Below are 27,834 nucleotides of genomic sequence, written 5' to 3'. Positions count from 1 at the left end.
CTGGGATGACAGGCGGCCAGAGTGCCTGGCCATCTTAGTCATTTGTGTTATGCCCTAATCTTATCAGTTTTAGTGTATTTACTTTATTTGGTGCTATTCTACCAGAAGAAAGGCCAGGCCGAGGGCTTCAAGCAATCTAATCTGAGCTCTGTTCCCTGTTTAAGGCCGGTATCCCTGGGTCTCCCAGCTTTTGGGATTATCCCCTCAGGACTTCTGCGTGGGATCAAGGTTAACTCTGAGTGTGATTTCAAGCTGGGGGGTGCTTTGAGAGTCTGGAAAGCACCCTAAAGCTTGGGCCTCACAACCGGAGTCCAATCATCAAAGACATTCCTTGACAACCATCGGGCTGTTGACTGGAAGCTTCTGGAAGAGCCGTTCCCACACGTCCTTTTTCCCCCCCTTCTCACTGTGGGCCCCTCAAGTGGGAAGTGCTTTCTGTTGTAGGAATGGAGGAAGTGCTTCCTTTTTGAGGGTCGCCTGTGAGAAAAAGCAGCTAATTCCCCTGATGGGGCCCCTGGAGCCTGGTGTAGTGGGAAAGTGCAGGTCTGGCTGGCGGGCTGGCCTGGTACTCTATGTTGGTTTGCGGGAGGAGCTGGGCTGAGATTACAGATGCAACAGCTCCCCTACCTAAGCGCTCATTTCTTTGCGCCCATGTTCTGTAATAAAATCATGTGGATTCCTCATTCAGCCTGCTTCTGTGTCTTACTTTCTGGTATCTGGGTAAGAAGCCGGTACAAAATGGAGGAGCCCTCTCCAAAATGGTGCTGGGAAAAGTAACCAGGAGCACATAACTAAATATGACCAGAGGAACTTGGGCTCTCACTGTGTGTGTGGGTCACAATATTTAGTGTTACATGAAGTATAGGATTATAGGGGGGGCATGAGGGTGCTAGGCTTGCCTAGTGGCCCGTAGTGTCAGGCGTGGATGAGCACCTATCCCCGGCCAGGCCCCTTCACATAACCAGTCTCCTTCAGTCAACTGAGGAAGGGGCTGGGAAGGCGGCTCAGGCATTGGGTGTTCACCTAACATGCGTGAAGCCCTGGGTTCTATACCTCAGTACCGCATCAATAAGGCTGTTATGGCTGAAGTGGTTAAGGGCCCAGGCCCTGAGTTCAAGTCCCAGGACTGGGGTTGGAGGGTGGGGAGCTGCCAGGAATTCCCAAGTGCCTGTGTGTACTGACTGTGCCCAGTGGTGGTGGTGTGTGGAGGGGTGGGCACAGGGCCTCCCTAGCCAGGCCAACTGACACGCGGGGCTAATTCCCATGAGCTGCACCCCTAGGTCACTTTGAAACCTGGTTTGGTTATAGAGGAAATAGCCACCTTGCCCCCCCCCCCCGCCTCTCGGCCTGCCCAGGGGAGGGGCCCCTCCCCACTAGTGACCACCAGCCAACCCGTTGGGTCTGTATAGATTCAAACAGACCAATCACCATCTGACAAGTTGCCCAAAGGAGACGTGGGGTGGGACCAAGCAGGGGACAGTGACTTCCGGTCCAGCCCGCGGCCTGGAGTGGGGGGGCCTGGTTCCCGCCTTGGGGCCCGTCCCAGGCCACGTGTTTCCAGACACAGGGCAGCCGCCCAGCAGGCCTCAGGCCCCAGGTCCCAAGCCCAAAACGCCTCCAGGATGCAGCACCTCGCCCCTGCTGACTTCGGACACCGTCCAGCCTAGAGGCCCTGGGCCTAGAGACCCTGGGCGAGCTGGCTGTGGGGGCGCCTGGTGCCGAGCAGGGTGGGGCCAGGCCCCACCCGGCCCAGGTGCTCTGACTTTGTCCACGTGGAAGCTCAGAGAGGTCCTAGTGGCCAGGAGTGGGGGGGCACCACTCTCTGGGGCCCCGTCCATCTCTGCTTGCCCAGCAGCCGCTCCCCACCCCGGCCTGCAGGGAAGACGTGAGGGCATCCAGAACCAGGCCGAAGGTTCAAAGCCGGGCTAGCTCTTACCCATTACCTGACACGGCCTCTCGCCCTTGTTTTGTTTGTCGCTCTTGGGGCCTGAGTTCAGGGCCTGGTTGCTGTCTTTGAGCTCTTTTGCTCAAGGCTGGCACTCTACCACTTGAGCCACAGCTCCACTTCCAGAGTCTCAGGGACTTAACTGCCTGGTCTGGCTTTGAACTGCAATCCTCAGATCTCAGCAGCAAGGATGACGGGAATGGGTACAGGCCCCCGGGCCTCCTTGTTCTTTGTGTCTCCTTACCTCTCCGCTTCCTTTGTCTTACAAAATGGGCCCATAAAGCACTGAGGGCTTCTGGGTAAGTACTTGAGGTTGCATCATGGTGCTCCCAGCCCAGGTGGTCATGTACCCTCCTACCCCCCTTCCACCTCCCCATGGCTGGAGGACACTGGCCCGCTAGGGAGGAAGAGGACAGAAATTTAGAAAATGCTGTGGTTTATGTGTTGGCTGCTTTTCTCCCTTCAGGAATTTCCACGAAGTAGAATACCGGATCCCAGATTTCCAAGTTTGTTTGCTGGTCTCTATTTTTTGTTTGTTTGTTTGTTTGTTTTATGCAGACCAAGTGGGCCTGACTCTTATAGCCTTTCCTTCTCTGGGCTGGCTTTGAACCACGATCCCAAGAGCTCAGGCCCCCAAGTAGCTGGGGTAACAGGCGTGAACCACGGGTCCCCAGCTGCATCAATGACTTTTTTTTTTTTTTAATTTTTTTATTGTAAAGATTCTATACAGAGGGTTACAGTTACATGAGTGGGGTAATGAGTACACTTCCTCTTGAACATTGTTACCCCCTCCATTGTTTTCTCCCTACCATCCCCTCCCCAATGACTTTTAAACTTATTTGTCCACTAAGCTCTTCAGTAGAGCTGGGTGCTGTGGCTCACGCCTATCATCTTACCTACTCAGGAGGTTAGATCTGAGGATCACAGTTTGAAGCCAGCCTGGGCAGGAAAGTGCATGAAACTCTTATCTCCAATTAACCACCAGAAAACTGGAAGTGGACATGTAGTTCAAAGTGGCAGAGTGCTTGTTTTGAGCAAACAAACTCAGGGACAGTACCCAGGTCCTGAGTTCAAGCCCTACACCTGACAAAAACAAAAAGACCAAAAACTGGTAGTTTTTTTTTTTTTTTTTTGAGTCCGGTCGTGGGGCCTGAACTCTGGGCCTGGGCACTGTCCCTCAGCTCTTCAGCTCAAGGTTAGCACTCTATCACTTGAGCCACAGCGCCACTTCCGGCTTTTTTCTTATGTGGTGCTAAGGAATCGAACCCAGGGCCTCGAGCATGCAAGGCAAGTGCTCTACCACTGAGCCACCTTCCCAGCCCCGGTAGTTTTTTTTTAATTATCTTTAAGTAGCAGCTGGTGTACTCATGGACCACACCAGTAATCCTAGCTACTCTGGAGGCTGAAATCAAAAGTGGAGCTGCAGTTCAAGAAGGGGGAGAATGCCAGCCTTGCACACAAAGAGGTTTAAGGCCAGTGCCTAAGCCCTGAGTTCAAGCCCCATGACTGATTTTTTTTTTAAAGTTATCTTAAAGTAGGTGTGTGTAATTAGCACATCAGTGTGTGTCTCCTGTGTTTTCTTAGAGCATGCTTGCACACGTGCGCACACACACACACACACACACACATAGACTCACTTACTTGGCCTGGGCTAAGAACTATAAGGAGGCAATGTAGGTGAATCTGCAGTCTCACAGGAAGTAACCCCCACCCGAACACCTGGGTGCTGATCAGGCTTGTAACATGAGGCCAGGGGCTTGGGGACTGGAGTCTTAGGAATGAGTGAGTCACAAACAACCCAACCTCGTGGCAATCCTCCTCCAGCTTCCCCCTCGGGGTTCTTCCCCAAGACCAGAACTCACCATTCCACAAATTTTGCAGCCTGGCCTGGAGCCCTGGAGCCCTGACTCACACCTTGTCCACAAGGACCTGGGGTGCATGGGGGCAGGGCGGTGGGCGCTGACTCAGCCACAGCAATCTGGGGCATGGATCGGTTACAGTAAACCATAAATTGAACCTAGGGCCTGGTACATTGGATCCCGCCTGTTAGCTACTTATTAGGCCCAGATCAGAGGATCAATGTTCAAAGCCAGCCCAGACAACAAAATCCGTGAGACGCTCATCTCCAGTGAACCACAGGAAAACCAGAAGTGGCACTGTGGCTCAAGTGGTAGAGTGCTCGCCTTGAGTGAAAAAGCTAAAATACAGCTTCCTCTCCCCCTCCCCCCCATCAAAAAAAAATCAAATTTCACCAAGGTAGGGGCCTGTGCTGGCCTGTGAAATACTAAACAGACGTGTCGTGTCTATGTCCCCATGCTCATTGGCCAGACAGGACGTGGGGGCCCCTCTGCTCTGTGGCAGGGTGTGTGTGTGTGTGTGTGTGTGTGTGTGTGTGTGTGTGTGTGTGTGTGTGTGTGTTGCAAGCTCCCAGTGTCCCGCTAGCCTTCAGCCTTAGAGCTCAAACCTTCTAGAGCTTTCTGTCTGTACTGGGTCCTGCAGAGGCTTGGCCTCTTGTGCACAAGCACATTACGGGCAGCTTTTTTATTTTTTGGGGGATGGGGTTCCGGTTATGGGGCCTGAACTCTGGGCCTGGGCGCTGTCCCTCAGTTCTTCAGCTCAAGGCTAGCATGCTACTACTTGAGCCACAGTACCACTTCCAGCTTTTTTTTCTGCTTTTGTGGTGCTGAGGAATCGAAACCAGGGCCTCATGGGTGCAAGGCAAGCGCTCTACCACTGAGCCACTTTCCCAGCTCACGGGCAGCTTTTTATGGATTTTTTTTTCTTTTTTGCATTAGGGTCTCTGTAGTTAGCCAGGCTGACCTAGAACTTGGAAGACCTGTACCCTTTCCAGTTCCTGGAATCTCAGGTGTGACCGCCAAACACAACTCTTTGAATTAATTAATTTATTTATTTATTATCAGTTGCAGGGCTTGAACTCCAGACCAGGGCCCCATCCCTGAACTTCTTCCTGGGACACTTCCGCCTTTTTCAGAGTAGTTTATTGGAGATTAAAGTCTCCTGCACTTTCCCACCCAGGCTGGCTTTGAACCAATATCCTCAAATCTCAACCTCCAGAGTAGCCAGGATTACAGAAAAGAGCCACAGGCGCTGGGCTGACTCAAGTTATTTTAATGTGAAAACATTTAAACACCAGGAAGAATCCTGGAGAAATCTTATCTGAGCTTCCTGAGGTCTGACAATGGGGACGGTCCCCTTCCCCCCCCACCCTTCCCCCACCCCTCCCCCCAGGGTGACCTTGAGCTGGGCCCGGCAATTTACATCTGAAAAGCCCGTTCCCCTGGCAGCGGCCGAGCTCCTGCTGGGGACCCGCTTCCTTTCCCTCACTCCACTCCCCAAAAACAAACTCCCACCTCAAAAAAGAAAGAAAGAAACTAGGGCTGCGCCAGCTAGGAGAAGAAATGAAATGGACCCTTGGGCAGGATGGCAGAAGCTGGAGACGGTGGCGCCGAAGGGTGCCTGCCGAGCTCCTCACACCAAGTGAGGCCGATTCTCCCCCATCTCCAGGCTGAGACTCACACGCCTGCAATCCCAGCAAAGGAGAAACAAAAAGACACCCAGGGCGCTGGAGGGAAGCCAGCGAGCGCAGGCCTTGTGTTCAAAACCCTGGGGAAAGGAGAGAGACAGACAGACTCCTAAAGAATTTTATTGTAGCTATGGCAGTGTTTGGGAGGAGAGGGAGGAGAGAAAGAGCCCAGCTGATGAATAATACTGAAATGCAGAGTTGTTCATGCCTGTAATCCCAGCTACTCATGAAGGTGAGACCTAAGGATCAGGGTTGGAAATCAATGCAGGCAGCAAAGTCAGTGAGACTCACCACCAAAACCCCCAAAATGGAGCTGTTGGCATGTGTGCACGTGTGTGTGTACACACACATACACATGCCTTGTACCTTCCTGCCAACAATGTCTGTCTCTCCTACCATCTCTGTGTGTGAATACCATTGTAACTCACACACAGATTAATTACATAGGGGAAAATGGTGGGGGTTTTTCTGAGGTACTGGGATTTGAACTTGCGGGCAGCACCCACCAGTGCCCCTGACATTGTCTTCGGTTTGTTTTTGGACACAGCGTCTCTCGCAGTAGCACTGGCAGGCCAGGATCTCAGCGCCCAGCCGCTTCGGTCTCTCCTCCAGGCTGGCTAGCACCTTTCTATCTACTTATTTTATTGTGATTGTGTTGATCCCGGGCCTCTCCCTTATTTTTTTGTCTTTGTTTTTTGTTTTTCACTCAAGGCTAGCACTCTACCACTTGAACCACAGCTTCACTTCTAGCTTCTTGCTGGTTTATTGGAGATAAAGTCTCACAGACTTCCCTGCCTGGGCTAGCTTGGAAGCTTGAGCCTCAGATCTCAGCCCAGAATGGTTGGGATGATGGGGTGATCTTATTCCTGTTCCCTTTAACCGGGCAAGAGAAATCTCAAGCGGGCCTGGAGGTCACTGTGTCCCTGGGGCTGCTGGCAACTCCTACCCCGGCCGGCCGGCCTTCGGTATGTCCGGGAAAATGGCCACGCCCATGCCTCCATTTTCTGGCCCAAAGGATGGCTTCTCCCCACGGGGGTGATGGGAGAACAACTCCGCCAGGAGCGAGGGGAGGTTTCTAGAACTCTGCGTAGTTTTTTCTGTCGGTGTTGGGACTTGAACTCAGGGCCTGGGCACTGTCCCTAAGCGCTTTCACTCTAGGCAAGCGCTCTACCACTTTGAGCCACAGCTCCACTTCTGGTTTTCTGGTGGGGATAACTCTTTCCAGGACTTGCCTACCCGTGCTGGCTTTGAACTGTGATCCTCAGGTTTCAGCCTCCGTGCTGGACCTGGGCAGCTGTTTACAGAGAAACCGTACCTAGTATTTTTGACCCAGCAGGCCGCTGGGGCTGGGGAATGGGTACTGCGCGCACGTGAGTCTGAGCTCACACTGATTTCCATCACAATAACAACTGCAAACCGGAGCAGCCCGGTTCAGCAGGAAGAAAATTCCGGCTTCCGGAGCAATTAACGCCAGAGCCCCATCCCAGCCCACCTTGATGTCCTCAGTCGTCTGGAATTTCCAATTACTTCACTCGGTATTCAAAAAAAAAAAAAAAAAAAAAAAAACCACCCAAAACCTCACCCCCAAAGCAAAGGCAAGAACGGAAGGCTTCACGTGGGAATGTGCTTTAGAAAATGTGTTTGTCATTTAGCACAGCGTACACGCGTGCCATCCACGGGCAATTGTGCCACCCTGACCATCTGCCAGCCAGCTTTCTCGGGCTGTGACCTAGGAGCAGCTAGGAGAAATGTGGAATGTGAGTGAGGAGGTGTACAGTATTTTAACAATGGCAGGGAAGCCGGAGAGCACATGAGGCACGCTGCTGGAAAACTCAGAAAGTCAACTTCAAGCCAATATTGGAGATATTCATGTCACTACTTCTTGTAAGATGATGGAACTGAGTCATTTTAGGGGAAAATGAGGCAGGATCAATGAGGGGAAATGAGGTTTGATGAAGGCAACCTCAAGGCAGATTGTGCCTTGAGGGATAAGTGGTTTACTCCTGTAATCTCAGGGACAGGAAAGCCCATGAGACTCTCAACTCTCTCATGAACCGCCAAAAAAAGCCAAGAGTGGAGCCTGTGGCTTAAGCCGTAGAGCCTCAGCTTTGAGCAGAAAAGCAGAAAAGCTCAAGAGATAGTGCCAGGCCTTGAGTTCAAGCCCTAGAACTCACACACACCTAATCAATAATAAAAGAAATCAAAATTATGGAGTGGTAATACTCAGCTCTAATCTTGCTTACATCTCTAGAATAACTAAGTCAGCTGGCCCCAGCTGCTGGGATGCGGAGGGTGGGGGTGGCGGCGCTCCAGTCACCTCGTGGCAGAGCAGAGCCTGGCTAGAGCAGAGGGGAGGGGAGCTGAGGAGAAACTAAAATGTCCTCCAGCAACCTTAACCCAAGCGAGACTCGGTCTTTTAATTCTGCTCGTTTTGGGGTGCTTCCAGTCATTACGGTTTTATCCCCACTTCGGGAGTCCAAGGGCCACAGTCCTTAGGAGTGTCGGGGTGCTCTGGAGGTTTACCTGCTCTATAGACAACCATTTCCCAGAGCCTGGAACTGCAGGGGGAGAGAAGGTCAGACATGGTTTCCAGGCTTCACGTGACCTGGGAAGACATTCTGCATGACAAAATGAGGCTGAGGTTGGTTGGCCTCTAACTCCAGATCCCCTCTTTTCAGCCTTCCAAGTGCCATCTGCCCTGGTCTCTTCACACGTGGAGGAAGAGACCTGAGCAGCATCTGTTTCCTGCACTGCTGGGGGGAGAGGGAACCCCACCATTTGCCAGCATCCCCGAGGGCCCACACAATGTGCTTGCCTGCCTTTCTTCCTTCCTTCCTCTTTCTCTTCCTTCCTTTCTTTCTTTCTTTCTTTCTTTCTTTCTTTCTTTCTTTCTTTCTTTCTTTCTTTCTTTCTTTCTTTCTTTCTTTCTTTCTTTCTTTCTTTCTTTCTTTCTTTCTTTCTGTGCTGGTACGTAGGGGGTTTGAACTCATAGGCTGTGAGCTAGCTGTCCCTTCAGTTTCCCTCAAGGCTTGCACCACAGCTCCACTTCTGGCTTTGTGGCGGTTCCCTGGAGATAAAGAGGGGACTCACGGATTTGCCTGCCCCTGCTGGCGGGAGCCGCCATGTTTGAAACCTCAGCCTCTTGAGTAGCTGGGATTATAGGCAGGAGCCGCAGGGGCCCAGTCCTAGGGGCCCCGGTCTGGACTGCCTATTCAGACGCCCAACTCAGACAGACTTCCTTAGATTTCCCTTCAACATCTCAGTTTTCACTCCTTTTCCGGCCTCAGATTCTTCTCTCTTCAGGTGTGTGTGATTTTCGTTATGAGGTTTTTCTTTTTAATTTTCTAATTGGTTGCATTCCTAAGTAAACCCCATAAATTGTGGAACTAATCCCTCCGGGGTCCCGAACTGCAGATTTCAGAGTATTTCTGAGGAGGAGGTGGTTAAAGAAATAAGCTTGTAACTGGGAAATAAATAAATGTTGTAGTTAATGGGTGGGGGAGGAGGTGTTTTTTTAAAAAAAAAATCTCTTCAAGGTGATCTGGCAGCAGGTTCAGGTGATGTGGGGCGGGGCGGGCCTTGGGGCGGGACCGGGGGGTGGGGGTGTGGCCTGCAGCCCTCCCAGCCCCCCAGGCCTGGACCCTGGGCCTATATAAAGGCGGGCGCCCGAAGCCTGCTGCAGCTCTCGGTCTGCGCTTCCTGACTTCAAGTCGTGAGTATGCCCCGGGATCGCCCTGCTTTTCTCCCTTTCCTGCCTCTGCTTGGTCTTTCTTCCCTGGTGGATCGGTGTTCTCCTTCCCTTTACCCCCAAATCTCTCGCCTCTGGCTTTCCATGCCCTACTGGCCAGAACTCTCTCCCACTACTCACCGGTCCTCCTGCCTCTGCCTCCCACCTTGGGCCCTAGGAGTTCTCCACGTGGCTGAAGTCCCTGGGCCTTGCATTTTGACAATGTCTTTATTTTCCAGGTAGAAGATCACGGAGTTGGTGTCCTCCACCCTGCTTTGGGCTCTCCCGACCTGTGGGACTCAAACTGTGGGGGCACTTTTTTCTCTCTGGTAATACAAAAAAGTGCCGCTACTTTTTGAGTGCCACCGATCTGGGCAAGTACGACGCGACCACGTGCACGGCGTCTGGTTAGAATCTGGAATCTGGACGGGGCCGACAATCTGGTAACTTGGGCCCCCCTTGTGGACGGGATCCCTCGCCCTGCCATTGCCCCTTGGGACACTCAAATGTGGCAGCGCTCTTCTGTAATTGAGGTAGAAAGTGCTACGACATTTGAGGGTCGCCGGTGGGTTCCAAGCTGCATCCAGGAAAAAGGTGGTCCAAGCCGGCCACGCGGGGCCCTGAGGGCTCGGGGTTGGGTGCGGTCACAGCTTGGGGTGCGTTGATCTGAATGAGCTTCAGGCTGTCCCGTTCCTTGGCTCCTGGCCCTTGGTGGGTGGGGGCTGTCTCAGCGTGGTTATTTCCGGGCATTTCGGACGAACCTGTGACAAGCCCAACTGGTGGTTGCTCAAAATGAAGGCACTTGTCTGAGTCTGCGTGGAAAGTGCTTCCATTTTGTGTGTCACCGGCTGTGGAAGGCGGCAACAAGACGGATGATCCCTCTCCACCCTCCCTCAGCCTCCCCTCCAGCCCCAGCTTAAGTTCCTGTCCCATTCACACACCCCTACCCCATTCAAGCCTCCAGTTTTTGTGCCCTGATCTTAAATAAAGCTTTGAAAAGATTTTTATTTGGTTGTTTTTGCTTTCCTACTCTGCCTGACAAGCAATGTGCGCGATGCGTCATAAGCGTCCCTGGTGGTGTTCTATCAGTAGATGGGAAAACTCTGGCTAGCAATAAAGCCAGTTTAGGCCTTGTATAGATGGGAAAACTCTGGCTAGCAATAAAGCCAGTTTAGGCCTTGTATAGATGGGAAAACTCTGGCTAGCAATAAAGCCAGTTTAGGCCTTGTATAGATGGGAAAACTCTGGCTAGCAATAAAGCCAGTTTAGGCCTTGTATAGATGGGAAAACTCTGGCTAGCAATAAAGCCAGTTTAGGCCTTGTATAGATGGGAAAACTCTGGCTAGCAATAAAGCCAGTTTAGGCCTTGTATAGATGGGAAAACTCTGGCTAGCAATAAAGCCAGTTTAGGCCTTGTATAGATGGGAAAACTCTGGCTAGCAATAAAGCCAGTTTAGGCCTTGTTTGGCCCTTGTAAGTGATTATTTGCAGGGGTGGAAAGCACCCCGGTCTCTAGGAATGGACTAATTGGGCAGTCAGCTGCTCAAGTCAGGGGCTTTTGAGTTCTTAGAACTCTGCCCTTAGGGCGTGAGGCACGTGCCTCGAGTTCAAGGCTCATTGTCCACGTGGCATCCCTGCACTGGCTGAATGGTCCCTCCGTGCACTAGCATTCCGGCTCTGCCCTCTAGATGGCAGTGGTCTGCTCCCAGAGTCACTCTTGTCCCCCAATCTGCCATTCGGCCTCGCTGGCGCCGTAGGCTCAGAACTAATCCTTGCTATCCTGGCTGAGGTCTAGGGTTCTGGGTTCACAGCCCAGGCAGACATATCCGGGGACGCCGATTAGCCACTCATAAACCAGAAGTCCCAGGCTCCCAGGCTCCCAGGCCCCCAGTTCTAACCCCAGAACCGGCAGAAATAAAACCTCTGCCTCTGATCCCAAGCTGTGTTGGCAGAACATCAAACTTTAACTTGAGGAAGGTTTATTCTGGCTGAACATAGATAACAGCCTGGGAACTGGGTCTCTGGCTTAGCTGGACAGCAAGTGATCTCCTGGTGAAGGGGCCCCCTGGGCAGCCTCAGGGTTCCGTCCCCAGCCCTGTAAGCATGGTTGCAAAGGGTGAAGCGTGCCCTCCTCCCCTCCCCACCGCCTCTGCCCCAGGAAAGCCTTCAGCAGCCAAGGTCCAGGTGAGGTTTGGCTCTTCGAAGAGCTGCCAGCCTCCTGTGTGTGGATTTGTTCAGCTGCATCCCAAACAACCTAAGGACACAAAGAAGGTTGGGTCACAACTTCCCTGGTGCTACTCATCTGTGGCATGCCCAGTGCTGGGGCTCACCCCTGTAATCCCTCCTACTCAATGGAGCAAGAGCCCAGAGTCACAGTTAGAAGCCAGCCTGAGCAGAGAAGGCCGCGTTACGTGAATCTCATGAACCACTCAAAAGCCCGACGTGGAGCTGTATGGTTTAATCGGTAGGGCACCATCTTTGAGTGAAAACAGTCAATTGATAAGAGTCTTTGAGAGACTGCCAAAACCTAAGATGATCCCCTGTTTTCATCCAACCTCCTTGGAAAGTAATCCCAACTTTTTGAAGTGCCTCAGTGAACTTAGAACGCCTCCTTCTCTCTTTGGAGAAGATGACAGGGGCTTAGGAGTGGAGCCACTTAGAAATGTCACCGAGTTGGTAAGAGATAAGACTTGGAGCTCCAGCTGAGAAGTTCCAGATTCTCAGCTACAATTGCCCCCATTTGAGAGATTAGGGAGTAAAGCAGGGTGTGTCGCACATGCCTGTAATTCCAGCCCGAGGAACTGGCTGGATCCAGGTCTGCTGATCCTGGGCCCGGAGACTTCCCCCACCTGGAAAAACTGCAAGCCCTGGGGACAAGATGGCTGAGTCTGCGGTCTGCATTCTGCAGTTACGTGCATGCAAAGATGACGTGTGTGTGTGTGTGTGTGTGTGTGTGTGTGTGTGCGCGCGCACGTGCGCAACTCCTGGGCCTGGGTGTTGTCCCTGAGCTATTTCCCCTGGTACTGGCACATTACCTCATGAGCCATGGCTCCACTACTACTTTTTGGTGGTTCATTGGAGTCTCAAGGATTTCCCTGCCCAACACTTCTCAGATCCCAGCCTCCTGAGTGGCTGAGCTTACAGGTGTGAGCACCAGCACTCGGCGAATGGGATGGGTAGGTTTTCTAGGTAACTTGGCCAGCTACCACCCGGGGGAGGGGGGCCCAGAGCAAAGCGGGGGCGGGGGGGAGGGAAAGCGAAGCGGGGACCACATCTCACCAGAGCACGCGCAGCCGGCAGCCAGGCAGCGCCAGCCTCTGGCACAGCAGCTGCACGCCCGCATCGCCCAGGGCATTGTGGGTGAGGTAGAGCTCGCTCAGGGTCTGGCTGGTGGCCAGGCTGGAGGAGAGGTGTTCACAGGCCTGGGCAGTGAGGCCACAGCTGTCCAGCCTGCAAAGAGCCGGGCACGTGAGGCCAGAGGAGAGGGGAGCAAGTGTGTGTGTGTGTGTGTGTGTCTATCTGTCTGTCTGTCTGTCTGTCTGTGCACATGTGCACTGGTCCTGGGGCTTAAACTCAGCTGTCCCTGAACTTTTTCACTGGTGGTTGGTGCTCTACCACTTGAGCCAGGCACAGCTCTGCTTTTGGCTTCTGCGTGATTGCCTGGATGTTAAGAGTCCGCTCGATTTGTCTGCCTGGCTGGCCTCCAACATTGATCCTCATTCCAGCCTTCCACGGAGCAGGGATTACAGGCGTGGTGGCTGGCACCGGTTTAGAGGTGAAGTTTTCACAGGAGAATGAAGAGGAAGCTGTTGAGAGCCAGCCGGGAGAAGGGGTCTGATCACAGCAGGCATTCAACATAGTCACCAGGGGAGAGGCAGGGCTGCGGGCCTGGGACTCCAACTCAGGGCCTTGGCACCGGCCCTTAGCTTCTTCACGCAGGGCTGGAGCTCTACCACTTGAGCCACAGCAACTTCTGGATTTGTTTTTGGTTTTGGCTTTGGATTTTTTGCTCAATTGGAGATGAAAAAAGAAAGCAAAGCTGGACACCAGTGCCTCACGCCTGTAATCCTAGCTACTCAGAGACTGAGAGCTGAGGATGGAGACTCTTATCTCCAATGAACCACCAAAAAAAAAAAAAAAAAAAACCCACACGGAAGTGGAGCTGTGGTTCAAGCGGTAGAACACTCGCTTTGAACTCAAGAGCTGAGGGACAGTGCTCAGGCCCTGAGTTCAAGTCCCACAACAAACAAAAACAAAAAGAAAGCAAAGGATGAGGAGGTGGTGTTCCCATGCCCGCCCTCTCCCAGTCCCCCATCCCCACACTCACCACAGCTTCTGCAGCCTGCACGTGGGGTGCTGCAGCCCCTCCCCCAGCTGCTGTACCCCCACGTCCCCCACATCGTTGAAGCTCAGGTCCAGGTCCCGAAGGCTGCTGTTGAGCTGCAGTGCATGTGACAGCGCCCCGCAGGCGGCCGGGCCCAGCCTGCAGATGCCCAGCCTAGATAAGGGAACAAGGTTGGGGTGAGGGGGACAGGGCTGGGCCTGGGGATGGTGGTCTGGAACACCCCCCCACACACACACACCTCCCCGGAATAGAGAAAAGAGAGGCAGGGAGGAGATATACCAGGAGGAAAGCAAGGATGTGAAGAAAACAAGTAAGCCCTGGGTAGAAATGCATATCTGGTGCCTATGGAATGTACTAGAATATTCTAGTTGCCTGGAGTTGCTGTAGCAAGTGTGTCAGGCTGTGGCTGGTGGGCAGGGGATTCAGTGTGTGTGTGTGTGTGTGTGTGTGTGTGTGTGTGTGCCGGTCATGGGACTTGAACTCAGGGTCTGGGCACTGTCCCCAAACTTCTTTTGCTCAACACTGGCACTCTACCACTTGAGCCATAGTTTCACTTCTGGGTTTTTCTGAGTAGTTTATTGATAAAAGTTTCAAGGACTTGCCTACCTACTCAGGAGACTGAGATCTAAGGATCGCAATTCAAAGCCAGCCCGGGCAGGAATGTTCTTGAGACTCTTCAATGAACTACCAGAAAACCAAAAGTGGCACTGTGGCTCAAGTGGTAGAGCACTGGCCTTGAGCTGAAGAGCTCATGGAGGGAGGGGGCACCCTGGGTGGGGGGGAACAGGCCCAGAGTTCAAGCTCCATAACTGACAAGAAAGAAAGAGAGAGAGAGGGAGGGAGGGAGGAACGGAGGGAGGGAGGGAGGGAGGGAGGGAGGGAAGGAAGGAAGGGAAGGGAAGGGAAGGGAAGGGAAGGGAAGGGAAGGGAAGGGAAGAGAAGAGGAAAGAAAAGAAAAGCGTTAGGTCACTAGAGGAAGTAGGCAGTGGGGAAAAATATCAGGCCACTGGGAAAAACAGGGAAAGCCCACTTCCGCATCAAAAACACAATCTGAGCAAACAATTCTTGGAGTGCACTGGCCTAAAACCCTTCAAACGGGCAAAACAAGCTGTGTGCCACAAGTCCTTGCTCACCACAAGTTCTGCTTTTACCCCCCTATAAAAGTTTGGCTGCAACCAAACTCAACGCAACCTCTCTGATCCCAACCAGGGAGTTTGCCAGGGAGCATACCCCCAATAAACTTTCTGGTCAATCTTTTTATTCTTCTCTGCGTGGTACTTTTCTCACCCAAAACCTTACAAAAAGTCCCTGTGAGACTCTTACCTCAGTTAGCCACTCAAAACCCAGAAGTGGTGCTGTGGTAGAGCATTAGTCTTAAGCACAAGGAAGCTCAGGACAGTGCCCAGGCCCTGAGTTCAAGCCCTACAACTGACCAAAAAAGAAAACATCTCACAGACTTTCCTGCTGGCTTTGGATGGCAAGCCTCAGATCTCAGCTTCCTGAGCGGCTGGGATTACAGGTGTGAGCCACGGGTGCCTGGCCATTTTTGGTTTGATTTGAGAGCATGTGTAGGTGGCTCCTGTTGGGTTTGAACTCAGTATTCTCTTGGTATAGTAGAGGCAACACAGCAGAAGGGCTCCCGGGAGCAGGAGGGTGTGGCTAGGGCTTGGGGGGTGCAGACAACGTGGGATGAGCCCCCTCACCGGAGGGTCTGCAGCTTGCAGGCGGGGTGCTCCAGGCCCTCGGATAGCAGCAGTGGGCCCTGGTCGCCCAGGTCGTTGAGGCTCAGGTCGAGCTCCGTCAGCGCAGCACCGGTGCAGAGGGCTGCAGCCAGGTGAACGCAGGCAGCAGCTGTGAGGTGGCAGATCTTCAACCTGCACAAGGGGAACAGAATGGCGCTCACAGCCGAATGGGTGAGCCGGGCATGGCAACTCACGCCCATTATCCCAGCCACTCAGGAGGCTGAGATCAGAGGATCTTGGTTCAAAGCCAGCCCGGGCAGGAAAGTTCATGAGGCTCTTTTTTTTTTTTTTTCTTTTTTGGAGAGGGGGAGGTCCGGTCATGGGATCTGAACTCTGGGCCTGGGCGCTGTCCCTCAGTTCTTCAGCTCAAGGCTAGCGCTCTACCACTTGAGCCACAGCGCCACTTCCAGCTTTTTTCTGCTTATGTGGTGCTGAGGAATCGAACCCAGGGCCTCATGCATGTGAGGCAAGCACTCTACCACTGAGCCACCTTCCCAGCCCCAAGTTTGTGAGACTTTTTTTTTTTTTTTTTTTTGGGTCCAGTCGTGGGCCTGAACTCTGGGCCTGGGCGCTGTCCCTCAGCTCTTCAGCTCAAGGCTAGCACTCTACCATTTGAGCCACAGCGCCACTTCCGGCTTTTTTTCTTTTTGCTTATGTGGTGCTGAGGAATCGAACCCAGGGCCTCATGCATGCAAGGCAAGCACTCTACCACTGAGCCACCTTCCCAGCCCAAGTTTGTGAGACTCTTATCTCCAATTAACCACTCAGAAAACCAGAAGTGGCGCTGTGACTCAAGTGGTAGAGCACCAGACTTGAGCACAAAAAGCTCAGGGAGGGGGCTGGGAAGGTGGCTCAGTGGTAGAGCGCTTGCCTTGCATGCCTGAGGCCCTGGGTTCGATTCCTCAGCACCACATAAGCAAAAAGAAAAAAGCTGGAAGTGGCGCTGTGGCTCAAGTGGTAGAGCGCTAGCCTTGAGCTGAAGAGCTGAGGGACAGCGCCCATGCCCAGAGTTCAGGCCCCATGACCGGACCCAAAAAAAAAAAAAAAAAAAAAAAAAAAGCTCAGGGAGGGCTGGGAAGTTGGCTCAGTGGTAGAATGCTTCCCTCCCATGCATGAAGCCCTGGGTTCAATTCCTCAGTGCCACGTATAAGAAAAAGCTGGAAGCCGGGCACTGGTGGCTCATGTCTGTCATCCTAGCTACTCAGGAGGCTGAGATCTGAGGATTGCGGTTCAAAGCCAGCCCGGGCAGGAAAGTCCATGAGACTCTTATCTCCAATAAACCACCAGAAAACCAGAAGTGGTGCTGTGACTCAAGTGGTAGAGCACTCGCCTTGAGCTGAAGAGCTGAGGACAGCACCCAGACCCTGAATTCAAGCCCCAGGACTGGCAAAAAAGAAACAAAAAAAGCTCAGGACAGCTCCAGGACCAGTACAATAATAATAATAAATATAATAATAATAATAATAATAATAATAATAATAATAATAATAAGCTATTCCACGTAGAAGAGACTCCCTGACCGATTAGCCAGCAAAAAGCAAAGCAGAAAGGATGACTCAGACAGCGGAGCACCAGCCACACGAGCTTTGCAGGGGTGTGTGCCTTGAGCTCTCACGAGATCTCACCACAGCGTCTGCAGTGGGCAGCCAGGGTGCTTCAGGCCCTCGCAGAGCCGCTCCAGGCCTACGTCCTGCAGCAGGTTTCCAGTCAGGTCCAGCTCCAGCAGGTGCCGGCTGGCGCTGAGCACCGCAGCCAACTCCCTGCCAGCCTCGGCGTCCAGCAGACACTTCCTGAGCCTGGGAGGACAGGGGTAAGGAGGTACCGTGTGGCCCCTCTGAAGTGGCTGCTTAGCCCCCACACACCCACTGGTAGCTGGGATGGGGGTGGCGCTGGGGGGGGTTTCTGTCTCCTCAAAGGGACCCACATTCAAGCTGGGCATGGTGGCTCACGCCTGTCATCCCAACTACTCAGGAGGTTAAGATCTGAGGATCCGGGTTCAAAGCTAGCTGGCCAGGCAAATGCTCCAGACTCTTGCCTCCCTCCAACGAACCACCAAAAAGCTGCAAGTGGAGCTGTGACTCAAGTTGTAGAGCACCACCACCCTTGAGGGGAAAAGCCCAGGGTCAGCACCCAGGCTGTGAGTTCAAGCCCCAGGATTGGCACTAAAAAACACACACAAATGGGGGAGGGGGTTGGGGGAAAGGGGAAGAACGCAAAGCACAGGCTTGCAGGGGTGCAGGTGGGGTGCACGCACTGGAGCATCTGCAGCCGGCAGCGGGCGTGCCGGAGCCCGCGGCCAAGCAGCGCCAGGCCCTCAGAGCCCAGCCTGTTCCCGCTCAGGTCCAGGCGCAGCAGGTGCTGGTTGGAGGTCAGGGCAGCAGCCAGGTACCTGCAGGCAGCACCCGGGATGTGGCACCTCTTCAGCCTGCGGGAGGCGGGGGAGGAGGAAGAAGAACCAATCCTGTCTACTGTGGCAGTTTGGTGAGCTCTCTTTTTTTCGTGGTGGTGGTTGTTGTTGTTGTTAGTCCTGGGGCTTGAACTCTGGGCCTGGGCGCTGTCTCTGAGCTATTGCTCAAGGCCAGCGCTCTACCACTGGAGCCACAGCGCCACTTCCTGTTTTCTGGTGGTTTATTGGAGATGAGAGTCTCACGGACTTTCTTGCCCAGGATGGCTTTGAACCGTAATCCGTAGATCTCAGCCTCCTGAATAGCTAGGATGACAGGCATAAGGCTTTTTTTTTTTTTTTTAACCTTTTCTCTCCTTTATTTTTTTTTTTAAGATGACCTGTATTTTTCTCTATTGAAAATTAAAAAGCCAGGCATTGGGGGCCTTACGCTTGTCATCCTAGCTAACTCAGGAGGCTGAGATCTGAGGATCATGGTTCAAAGCCAGCCAGGGCAAGAAAGTCTGTGAGACTCATCTCCAATGAACCACCAGAAAACCAGAGGTGGTGCTGTGGCTCAAGTGGTAGAGCACTTGCCTTGAGCTGAAGAGCTGAGGGACAGCGCCCAGGCCCAGAGTTCAAGCCCCATGACCAATGACAACAACAACAGAGTCTCACAGACTTTCCTACCCAGGCTAGCTTCAAACTGCTGTCTTCAGATGTGACAGGTAGGAGCCCCCGGCACCTGGCACTGTGGTCTGAAACGTGTGCCCCCCAAAGCCACACACAGAGCCCAAGCCCAGGGGAGGAGGCAGAGGCGGTGCTACGGGCCAGGTGAGGGCCAGGTCTCCCTTGGACTCCAGTCTCAGACTGGTGAGAAAGTCAGCCCTGCTGTTGAGATCCACAGTCCCACAAGGAAGTCATGACTGAAGCTGGTAGAAACTGAGGAACAGGGGAAGGGGTGGGGAGGCAGTAAGGTACAAGCCTGTAGTCTCAGCCGGGGAGAGGCCTATCATCCTGCTCCCAGGAGGCTGAAATTTGAGGATCATGGCTCAAAGCCAGCCTGGGCAGAAAAGTCCAAGAGACTTTCATCTCCACCTAACGAGCCAGAGGTAGAACTGTGGTTCAAGTGGTAGAGCAACAGCCCTGAGCAAAAAAAGCTCAGGGACAGCACCCCGGCCCTGAGTTCAAGCCCCAAGACTGACAAAAAACAAAAACAAAGAAAGGAAGGAAAGGAGTAAGAGGAAGGAAGGGAGAGAGGGAAGATTGGAGGAAGGAAGGGTGGGTGGAAGGGAAAGAGGGGGGAGGGAGGAAGGGAGGGAGGGAAAGAAGGCTGGGAGGGAGGGCAGGCCAGTTGGGCCTCACCTGAGGTTCTGGAGCCTGCAGTTGGGGTGTGTGAGGCCCTGGCACAGTAGCCGCACCCCGCGTGTCCCCAGGGCACTGCGGCACAGCGCCAGCTCCACCAGGCCAGGGTTGGTGCCCAGGGCGGCAGCCAGGTGCTCGCTGTAGGCGCCGGGCAGCAGGTTCCTCTCGGGTCTGCATGAAGGACACAGGCTGACAGCTAGTTCTACACACATTTCTCAGTTGTGTATACGTATATGTGTGTGTGTGTGTGTGTGTGTGTGTGTGTGTGTGTGTGTGTGTGTGTGTGTGCATGTGCATTTGTGCTCACACACAGTCCTGGGGCTTGAGCTGAGGGCCTGCCACTTGAGTCATAGCTCTACTTCTAGCTTTTTGCTAGTATGGAGAAAAAAGTCACACGGACTTGGGCTGGGAAGGTGGCTCAGTGGTATGCATGAAGCCCTGGGTTCAATTCCTTAGCACCACATACACAGAAAAAACAAACAAACAGAAAACAGAAGTGGCTCAAGTGGTAGAGCACTAGGGTTGAACAGAGAAAGGCTCAGGACAGAGCCCAGGCCCTGAATTCAAGCCCCAGGACCCACAAAAAAAAAAGTCACACTGACTTTTCTGCCCAGGCTGGCTTTGAACCATGTTCCTCAGATCTCCACCTTCTGAGTGGCTGGGATTACAGGCATGAGCCACCAGCACCTGGCCTAGAATTGATTTTGAGACCATCTCTTGCTAGACCTCAAACTCTCCAATTCTTCTCCTCAGCTTCCCTGGATGGGGTTAAAGCCTTCTTTGCCATGCCTGGCTGGCATCTTGGATTGCCCACAGGACCGAATGGCTGAGTTCCCAGAGTAGGAAGAGGGGATGCAGATCTACAGATCAGGCGTCGGAGGTGGATTTCACCTCCTGGACACACTCGAGTTGATTAACCCCAACACTGAAGCAACCACACAAAAGATGATGAAGATTGGGGTTCCACGGGTATAGCACAGACACCCCCCCCCCTCTCCCCAGGCAGGGACCTGAAGAAACAAACAGGAAGTCGCGTGTGGGAAACTCGCTTGTAAAACGCCTGGGAAGAAGAAGGAAATTTCAGGTTCAGACTTGGCTCCCACGGCTGAGGATTTCTTCTCTCACCAAAATCATTTTTTTTTTTAAAGTCAGGAATTTGGAACATTTAGGGTCCCAAACTTTCAGATAAGGACTGAGATGATAAGGGGTTCTGGGCCTGTGATGTAGAGCAGCAGAGCTCTCTATCTGGGCTTTTCTTATCAGAGTGCAATCGGATGACTGTAATTAAAATTCTCTGGGAAAGCCGGGCTGAGTGTAAAACTTCTCTGCCACTTTTTGTGTGTGTGTGTGTGTGTGTGTGCGCGCGTGATAGCCACCATGGCCTGGCGCTGTCCCATAATATATACATATATATGTATATATTATATATATATTTTTTTGGGGGGGTCCAGTCGTGGGGCCTGAACTCTGGGCCTGGGCGCTGTCCCTCAGCTCTTCATCTCAAGGCAAGTTCTCTACCACTTGAGCCACAGCCCACTTCCAGTTTTTTTTTTCTTTTTGCTTATGTGGTGCTGAGGAAAGGAACTCAAGGCCTCATGCATGCAAAGCAAGCACTCTACCACTGAGCCACCTTCCCAGCCACACACACACACACACACACACACACACACACACACACACACGTATGTATTTGTATATGTATATATAAATTTGTTGCTCAAGGCGAACACTCTACCCCTTGAGTTATGGCGCTGAACTTTTTGGTGGTTACTTGGAGATATAAGAGTCTCGTGGGCTTTCCTGCCTGGGCTGGTTTTGAACCTCAATTCTCAGGTCGCAGTCTCCCGAGTAGCTGGGGTTACAGCCAGGAGCAGCGGCAGTAGCATGCACTTGTCCCTTCTTCCCACTAGATGGCACTCATGTCATCCCATTGAGCACCTGCCCAGCCAGCACCAAGCCTGGGCTTGAAGTCGATGCCGGTGGCTCACGCCTCTAATCCTAGCTACTCAGGAGGCTAAGATCTGAGGATCACGGTTCAAAGCCAGCCAGGGAAGGAAAGTCCATGAGACTCTTATCTCCAATGAGCCACCAAAAGCTGGAAGTGGTGCTGTGGCTCAAGTGGTAGAATGCCAGCCTTGAGCAAAAAGCTCAGGGACCATGCCCAGGCCCTGAGTTCAAGACCCAGACCCAAGCCCTGGTTAACACTAGGGGCTCAGAGGGCTGACCCTGGGGTTCTTACGGCTGCGTGGACGGTATGGGGCCTCCTGCAGGCCCGGTCTTGAGGTCCTGGTCCCCAGCCTCGGTGCCGTAGGTGGAGGCCGCACCCTGCAGGTGCAGCACCTCGGCGTTCTCGCAGTGCCTGGCGCAGAAAGAGCAGACCACATGCTCCATGGCGGTGGCCACGTGGCTGACGTGGAGCACCTGGACATGGTTCAGGGCCCGGCGGACGAAGGCCTCCTCCTGGATCTCGTACAGACAGCTCAGCAGCTCCAGGGCGCCGTGCTGCAGCCTGGGGCCCTGGCTGCGGGCCTGGCTCACCAGCCACTCCAGTACCTGGGCCTTGATGTGCGGCGATGTCTTCCAGCCCAGGTGCCTCTCCAGAAAGTTCCTCAGCTCCTCATTGAGGAGCCCAAAGAGGAAGCGGACGGTGACAGCCCAGAAGCTCCGCTCTGAGAAGCCGTATTCAGCCAGCAGCTGCGTCACTGCGCGCTCGGGGCCCGCCCCATCGAGGATGTAGAACAAGGCCCCAAAAAACTCCTGGAAGCTCAGGTGGGTGAAGCTGTAGAACTTCTCTCGGCCGATGTCTTTCTGGAAGATGTGCGTGTTGAGGAAGGCAGAGACATCGGCACCCTCCAGGCCGTGGGGCAGGAGCTCTTCCTCCAGGAACAGAACCTTCCGGTTCCACAGGCCGTGGGCAGCCAGGGAGCAGAGCCCTGGGTGGCTGCGGGGGCCCTGGTGCGTGGGGGTCCCCGGCACCAGGCTGAGGAGGTAGAGCAGGTAGACAGCCGTGGTGGTGCGCGACGTCTGTCTCAGGAGCCCTCCGGCCTCCAGCTGCTGCCGCAGGCAGGTACACACCACCCAGCACACGAGCGGCACAAAGCAAGCGGCGAAGAGTGGCTCGTTGTCCCGCACCAGGCCGAAGGCCTGCTGCGCCTGCCGGGCATCGGGGAAGAATCTGGAAAAGTACTCCTCCCGCTGGGCCTCAGAGAAGCCCAGGATCTCCACATGCCGGGGGTGTTCCAACAGAGGCTGCAGGGTCTCCAGGGCTGAGGGCCGCGTGGTGATCAGCAAGGAAACTTCTGGAAGCAGCTTCTTCCGGATCAGGCTGTGTAAGAGGAGCCTCGGGGGTCGCTTCTCCTCCCAGCTGGAGCACCAGGGGCCCCCAGGGTCGTGGGCAGAAGGCTTCAGCTCGTCAAAGCCATCGAGGATGAAAAGCAGGGCGTGGGGAGCCCTGAGGAGCTCCTGGAGGGGTGCAAAGGGCTCAGGCCAGCAGTCAGAGATGAGGTCCCGCGCGCTGTAGTGGACATCACCGCAGTTCATCTCCCGGCAGTTGATGTAGAAGACGTAGGCGAACCTGTCCCGGAAGAGATCCCCAGCCGCCCAGTCAAGCATGAGCTTGTGGACCAGCATGGACTTGCCGATGCCTGCCGCGCCCTGCAGGACCACAGTGTGGGGTGGCTCGGGCCGCTCTTCATCCGGCTCGAACAGGGTCTCCATCTGGATGGGGCTGGCCTGGAGGCTTGTGGACCCCGGGGGCCCCCAGCTGGTATCCAGAAGCTTCTGCCGGGTCCACGTGGGGTTCGAGTGTTCCTTCACCACCAGCAGCCGAGTGTAGCGGTGGCTCAGGTGCACGCACTCCCCGAGACGCGCGTTGCGGTCCTCCATCAGCCCGAACCTTCTGCGCACGTGCTCCCGGTAGTACTCCCCAGGCCCTGCCGATGCACCACAAACATTAGTGAGCATAAGCCGTGGTTGACGCCACCAGGACTGTGTGACCAGGGCAGTCTGAGAACCCTGAGGGGGAGTGGCTCTCCAGGGCCCTCAGAAGGAAGCCTTCTCCTCTGATCCTCTATTTAGATTCTTTTTTGCCAGTACTAGGGATAAATGCATGTGTGTGTGTGTGTGTGTGTGTGTGTGTGTGTGTGTGTGTGTGTGTGTGTGTGTGTGTGTGTGTGTGTGTGTATGCACAGGCACATACACATGCCAATATGCATGTTCCAATACTGGGACTTGAACTCAAGACCTCACTCTTTTGCTTTTTGCATTGGTATGGCTTGAACTCAGGGCCTGGGTGCCGTCCCTGGGCCTCTTTGTGTTCAAGACAAGTGCTCTACCACTTGAGCCACAGCTCCACTTCCGGCTTTTTTGACTAGTTTATTGGAGATAAGCGTCTTCATGGGGACTTTTCTGCCCAGACTAGGTGCAAATTGCCATCCTCAGATCTCAGCCTCCTGAGTAGCTAGGGTTACAGACATGAGCCACCAATGCCAGGCTTGCTTAGCTTTTTTTTTTTTTTCTCAAGACTAGCATTCTACCACTTGAACCACAGCTCCACTTCTGGCTTTTATGGTGGTTCCTTTGAGATCAGAGGCTCACGGGCTTTCCTTCCCAGGCTCAAGTTGAACCCTGATCCTCAGACCTCAGCCTCCCGAGTAGATAGGATGACAGGCATGAGTCACCAGCGCCTGACCTTTTCATTTATTTGTTAAGTGTTTAAGTGTATATGCACCAGCTGCACAAGGGGTCCTGGCCATGATCATTCACACATGCACGTGCTATGATTTAGTCAGATTAACCTCATCAGTCGCTCTTTTTGGGGGGTTCCCACCCTGCATTGTCCCGTGGGCACACGGCTCAGGGCTCACCTTTGCTTGGAGGGCCAGGACAGGTTTCTGGAAAGAACGCCGACTGACTCCCCAGCAGGCCTGGTCCAAGTGGAGTAACTGGAAGAGAAATTGGACACTCAGCAGGAAGCCTCTGGAGAGCCGTCAGCCATATTAGCCAGGGCAGGAGGGCGAGAACACCATCCCACCGCCTGCCCGCTACCACCCCAAGGTCTGGGCTTTGATTTGCAGTTCTCAGCTTCCTGGGTAGCTGGGGCTGCAGGCATGAGCCACCGGTACCCACCCGGCGCTCTCTGGCCTGCTTGAAGTGAAAGGAATGAGTACCAGTGCTCAGAAGCACTGGTCCACGCCAGCCTCCGCTGCCCGCCCGGCATGGGGAGTGGTCTAGTGGGTGTCAGGCTTCTGCCAAGAGGAGAAAAGTAGGGCCTGAGCCATTTGCAAATCTCTAGAATTGATGAGCATAGGAGTAAGTCATAAAAAGTGTAATTAAGCAGGGCACCAGTGGCTCCCACTGGTCATCCTAGCTACTCAGGAGGCTGAGATCTGAGGATCATGATTCAAAGCTAGGCTTGGCAGAAATCTATGAGACTCTCATCTCCAATAAACCACTCAGTAAACTGGAAGTGGTGGGGCTGGGAAGATGGATCAGTGGTAGAGCGCTTGCCTTGCATGCCTGAGGCCCTGGGTTCGATTCCTCAGCACCACATAAGCAAGAAGAAAAAAGCCAGAAGTGGCACTGTGGCTCAAGTGGTAGAGCGCTAGCCTTGAGCTGAAGAGCTGAGGGACAGTGCCCAGGCCCCGAGTTCAGGCCCCACGACTGGATCCCAAAAAAAATAAAAGAAAAAAAAAAAGAAAACTGGAAGTGGTGCTGTGGCTCAAGTGGTAGAGCGCTCGCTTTGAGCTGAAGAGCTAAGGGACAGAGCCCAGGCCCAGAGTTCAAGCCCCACGACCTAAGCCAGAGAGTGAGGTACTAAGTTTAAGCTCTAGTACCAGTACAAAAAAAGAAAAAAGAAGAAAGAAAAAGGAAAGAAAATAACCAACTTAAACACAGAGAGCAAAAAAAAAAAAAAAGTGAGTTCGGAGGTGTGGCTGAAGTGGTAGAGGGCCTGCCTAGCAATTGGGAGGCCCTGAGTTCAATTCCTACTAGTGCTAGAAAGGAAGAAAAAAAATAAAGAACTTTCCAGGCCAAGGAGATGGAGGAGAAGGGTCTTCAGAGCACCAGAGGAAATCCCCAGAGGGGAATGGTGACACATCCCCCCTCCTTACCCCTAGTGGCATCCTCTCTCTGTCCTCTCTCCCACAGATCCCGCCTGTGGATCCGCTCAAAGGTGCTCAGAGCCAACAGCCAGGCATTCCTGGTCCCCAGGTGGGCCACCAGCAGCTGGGCCATCTCCAGGGGCCCTGCCGCCTCCATCCGCCCCCAGGGGATGGTGGTCTGGCTCCCCTCCTGCCCAGCGCCCAGGTAGAACTTGAACTTCTTTAGTTCAGCGGCCTCCAGCTCCTCCAGGTAGGCAGACAGGCGGCAGAGGTCCTCTCCAGCTCCGATCGGCATGGTGGGAGGTGGGGAGGCTTCGGCCCTGGCTGCAGGCAGGGCAGGTGTGTCCCCCGCCATGGCCAAGGCCCCAAGCAAGCCAGGATTTCTGGGTCCCCGCAGCCCAGTCCCCCCAACCCCTGCCTATCCCGCCCTCTAATGGCGTTCACAGCGGAAAGGGAAGTGGAGAATTGAGAAATCACCGTTGGAGACCTGCTCCCCGCCACCCACAAATAGCCTCTCTTGTTTGCTCGCTTTTTGCTGTTTTGTTTTTGGGTCCATCTTGGGGTTTTATCAGGGCCTGGGCACTGTCCCTGAGATTTTTTTTTCCCCCTCAAGGCTAGTGCTCTACCATCTGAGCCACAACAGCTCCACTTCTGACTGTTTGGGTGGCTCATTGGAGATAAGAGTCTCAGGGACTTACCTGCCCAGGCTGGGTTTGAACCAAGATCCTCATATCTCAGCCTCCTGAGTGGCTGGGATGACAGACATGAGCCACCGGGCCCTGATGTTTTGGGCGGAGACATTTGTGTTAGATTGGAATCTTTGTGGATTGTGATGATCAAAATAAGAGATTCTTGGGCTGGGAAGGTGGCTCAATGATAGAGTGCTTGCCTTATATGCATGAGGCCCTGGGTTCGATTCCTCAGCAGCACATAAGTAGAAAAAGCTAGAAGTGGCATTGTGGCTCAGAGATAAGAGCACTAGCCTTCAGCTGAAGAGCTGAGGGACAGCGCCCAAGCCCAGAGTTCAGGCCCCACAACTGACAAAAAAATAAAAATAAGAGGTTCTGAGCTGGGGATGTGGCTTAGTGGTAGAGTGCTTCCCTAGCATGCCCGAAGCCCTGGGTTCAATTCTTTGGTAAAAAGCTGGAAGTGGCACTGTGGCTCAAGTGGTAGAGTGCTAACCTTGAGCAAAAGTAGCTCAGGGACAGTGCCCAGGCTCAGAGTTCAAGCGTCAGGGCTGGAGAAAGGGAGAGAGAGGGAGAGGGAAAGAGAGAGAGCGAAGAGATCGTTTATTTATTTATTTCATGGCTCAATGAAAGCCTGGCCAGCGGCTGCAGTGTCCTCTGAGCAGCACTAGGTGGCGCCAGCACACCGGGGAGAGCGGCAGAGTGCAGACTGCTGGGGGATGTGGGGTGGCCGGTCTGGCCAATAGGAAATTGCCTCCATGAACCCTGGCTGCAGTTGACAAAGCACCACATTAGGATCACTTGATAAAACACCAAGAAACGCAAACTAAAGGCCACTATTTTCTGTGAAGGGGGAAAAAAAACCCAGCTTGTTAAAGGATCGGAGCCAGTACTGAGAAGCTGGGTGTGAAGAAAGCCAGCTGGCTGGGTCAGCCTGCGCTGAGGAAACAGACAAGGTCTCTCTCCCGTATGCAGAGCCCATGCAGTCTCGAACCCCCACTTCCTTCTCAGGGAAATGCGTGTCTCTCTTTTTCTGTTACCCTAAAAATAAAAGCTTGAAACCGGGTGTCGGTGGCTCATGCCTGTAATTTTGCTGGTCGTGGGATTTGAACTCTGGGCCTAGGTGCTGTCCCTCAGCTCTTCAGCTCAAGGCAAGTGCTCTAGTACTTGAGCACAGCGCCACTTCCAGCTTTTTCTGCTTATGTGGTGCTGAGGAATCAAACCCAGGGCCTCATGCATGCAAAGAAAGCATGTTACCACTGAGACATCCTCCCAGCCCCCATGAGACTCTTATCTCCCATTAACCACCAGAAAACAAGAAGTGGCACTGTGGCTCAAGTGGTAGAGTGCTCGCCATGAGCTGGAGAACCAGGCCCAGAGTTCAAGCCCCATACCTGAAAAACAAACAAACAACCATAACAAAAAAAAAACTTTGCTAAAAATTAAAAGATCTGGGCTGGGAAGGTGGCTCAGTGGTAGAGCACTTGCCTTGCATGCCTGAGGCCCTGGGTTCAATTCCTCAGCACCACATAAGCAAAAAGAAAAAAGCCAGAAGTAAGTGGCGCTGTGGCTCAAGTGGTAGAGTGCTAGCCTTGAGCTGAAGAGCTGAGCGCCCAGGCCCAGAGTTTAGGGCCCATGACCGGACCTCCCCCAAAAAAATTAAAAGATCTTTCTTTGGGGATTTTGGAGGTGTGGCTCAGGTGGTGGAGAACCTGCCAATGAGCATAAAATGTCAGCAAGTTCAAGTCCTGGTTTCCTACAGGAGAAAAAGAGAGAGAGAGAGAGAGAGAGAGAGAGAGAGAGAGAGAGAGAGAGAGAGAGAGAGAGAGAGAGAGAGCTCCCACATGCAAACCCCACACAGGGAGGGACTGGAGCTTTATTTAACTCAGGCCTTATTCTCTGTTAGTTCCCTTTTCTGCTCCAGGCTAGTTAGAGCTCTAGCTCTTGAGTCACACCTGTACTCAAGCTTCTTGAAGGTGAGACATAAGAGTCTTAG

At 53.5% G+C, this 27,834-nt stretch overlaps 1 protein-coding gene across 1 annotated transcript; it reads right to left on the bottom strand.

Moving 5' to 3' along the window:
* Positions 1–11,382: 11,382 nt before the first annotated feature.
* Positions 11,383–25,447, bottom strand: Nlrp12 (NLR family pyrin domain containing 12). Its single transcript, XM_070000371.1, has 10 exons — positions 25,162–25,447; positions 23,917–23,994; positions 21,291–22,983; positions 19,052–19,222; positions 17,558–17,728; positions 16,929–17,099; positions 15,265–15,435; positions 13,544–13,714; positions 12,496–12,666; positions 11,383–11,470 (listed from the first exon to the last, which is right to left on the bottom strand). Exons 1-10 carry the CDS (start codon positions 25,445–25,447, stop codon positions 11,383–11,385), a joined length of 3,171 nt encoding a protein of 1,056 aa, XP_069856472.1.
* Positions 25,448–27,834: the final 2,387 nt, after the last annotated feature.

Source organism: Dipodomys merriami, unplaced genomic scaffold (genome assembly GCF_024711535.1).
Source record: "Dipodomys merriami isolate MVZ:Mamm:240054 unplaced genomic scaffold, mDipMer1.0.p SCAF_57, whole genome shotgun sequence".
In the NCBI taxonomy this organism is placed as follows: Eukaryota; Metazoa; Chordata; class Mammalia; order Rodentia; family Heteromyidae; genus Dipodomys; species Dipodomys merriami.
Note: the sequence above shows the minus strand (reverse complement) of the source record. Positions and strands in the feature narration are given on the sequence as shown.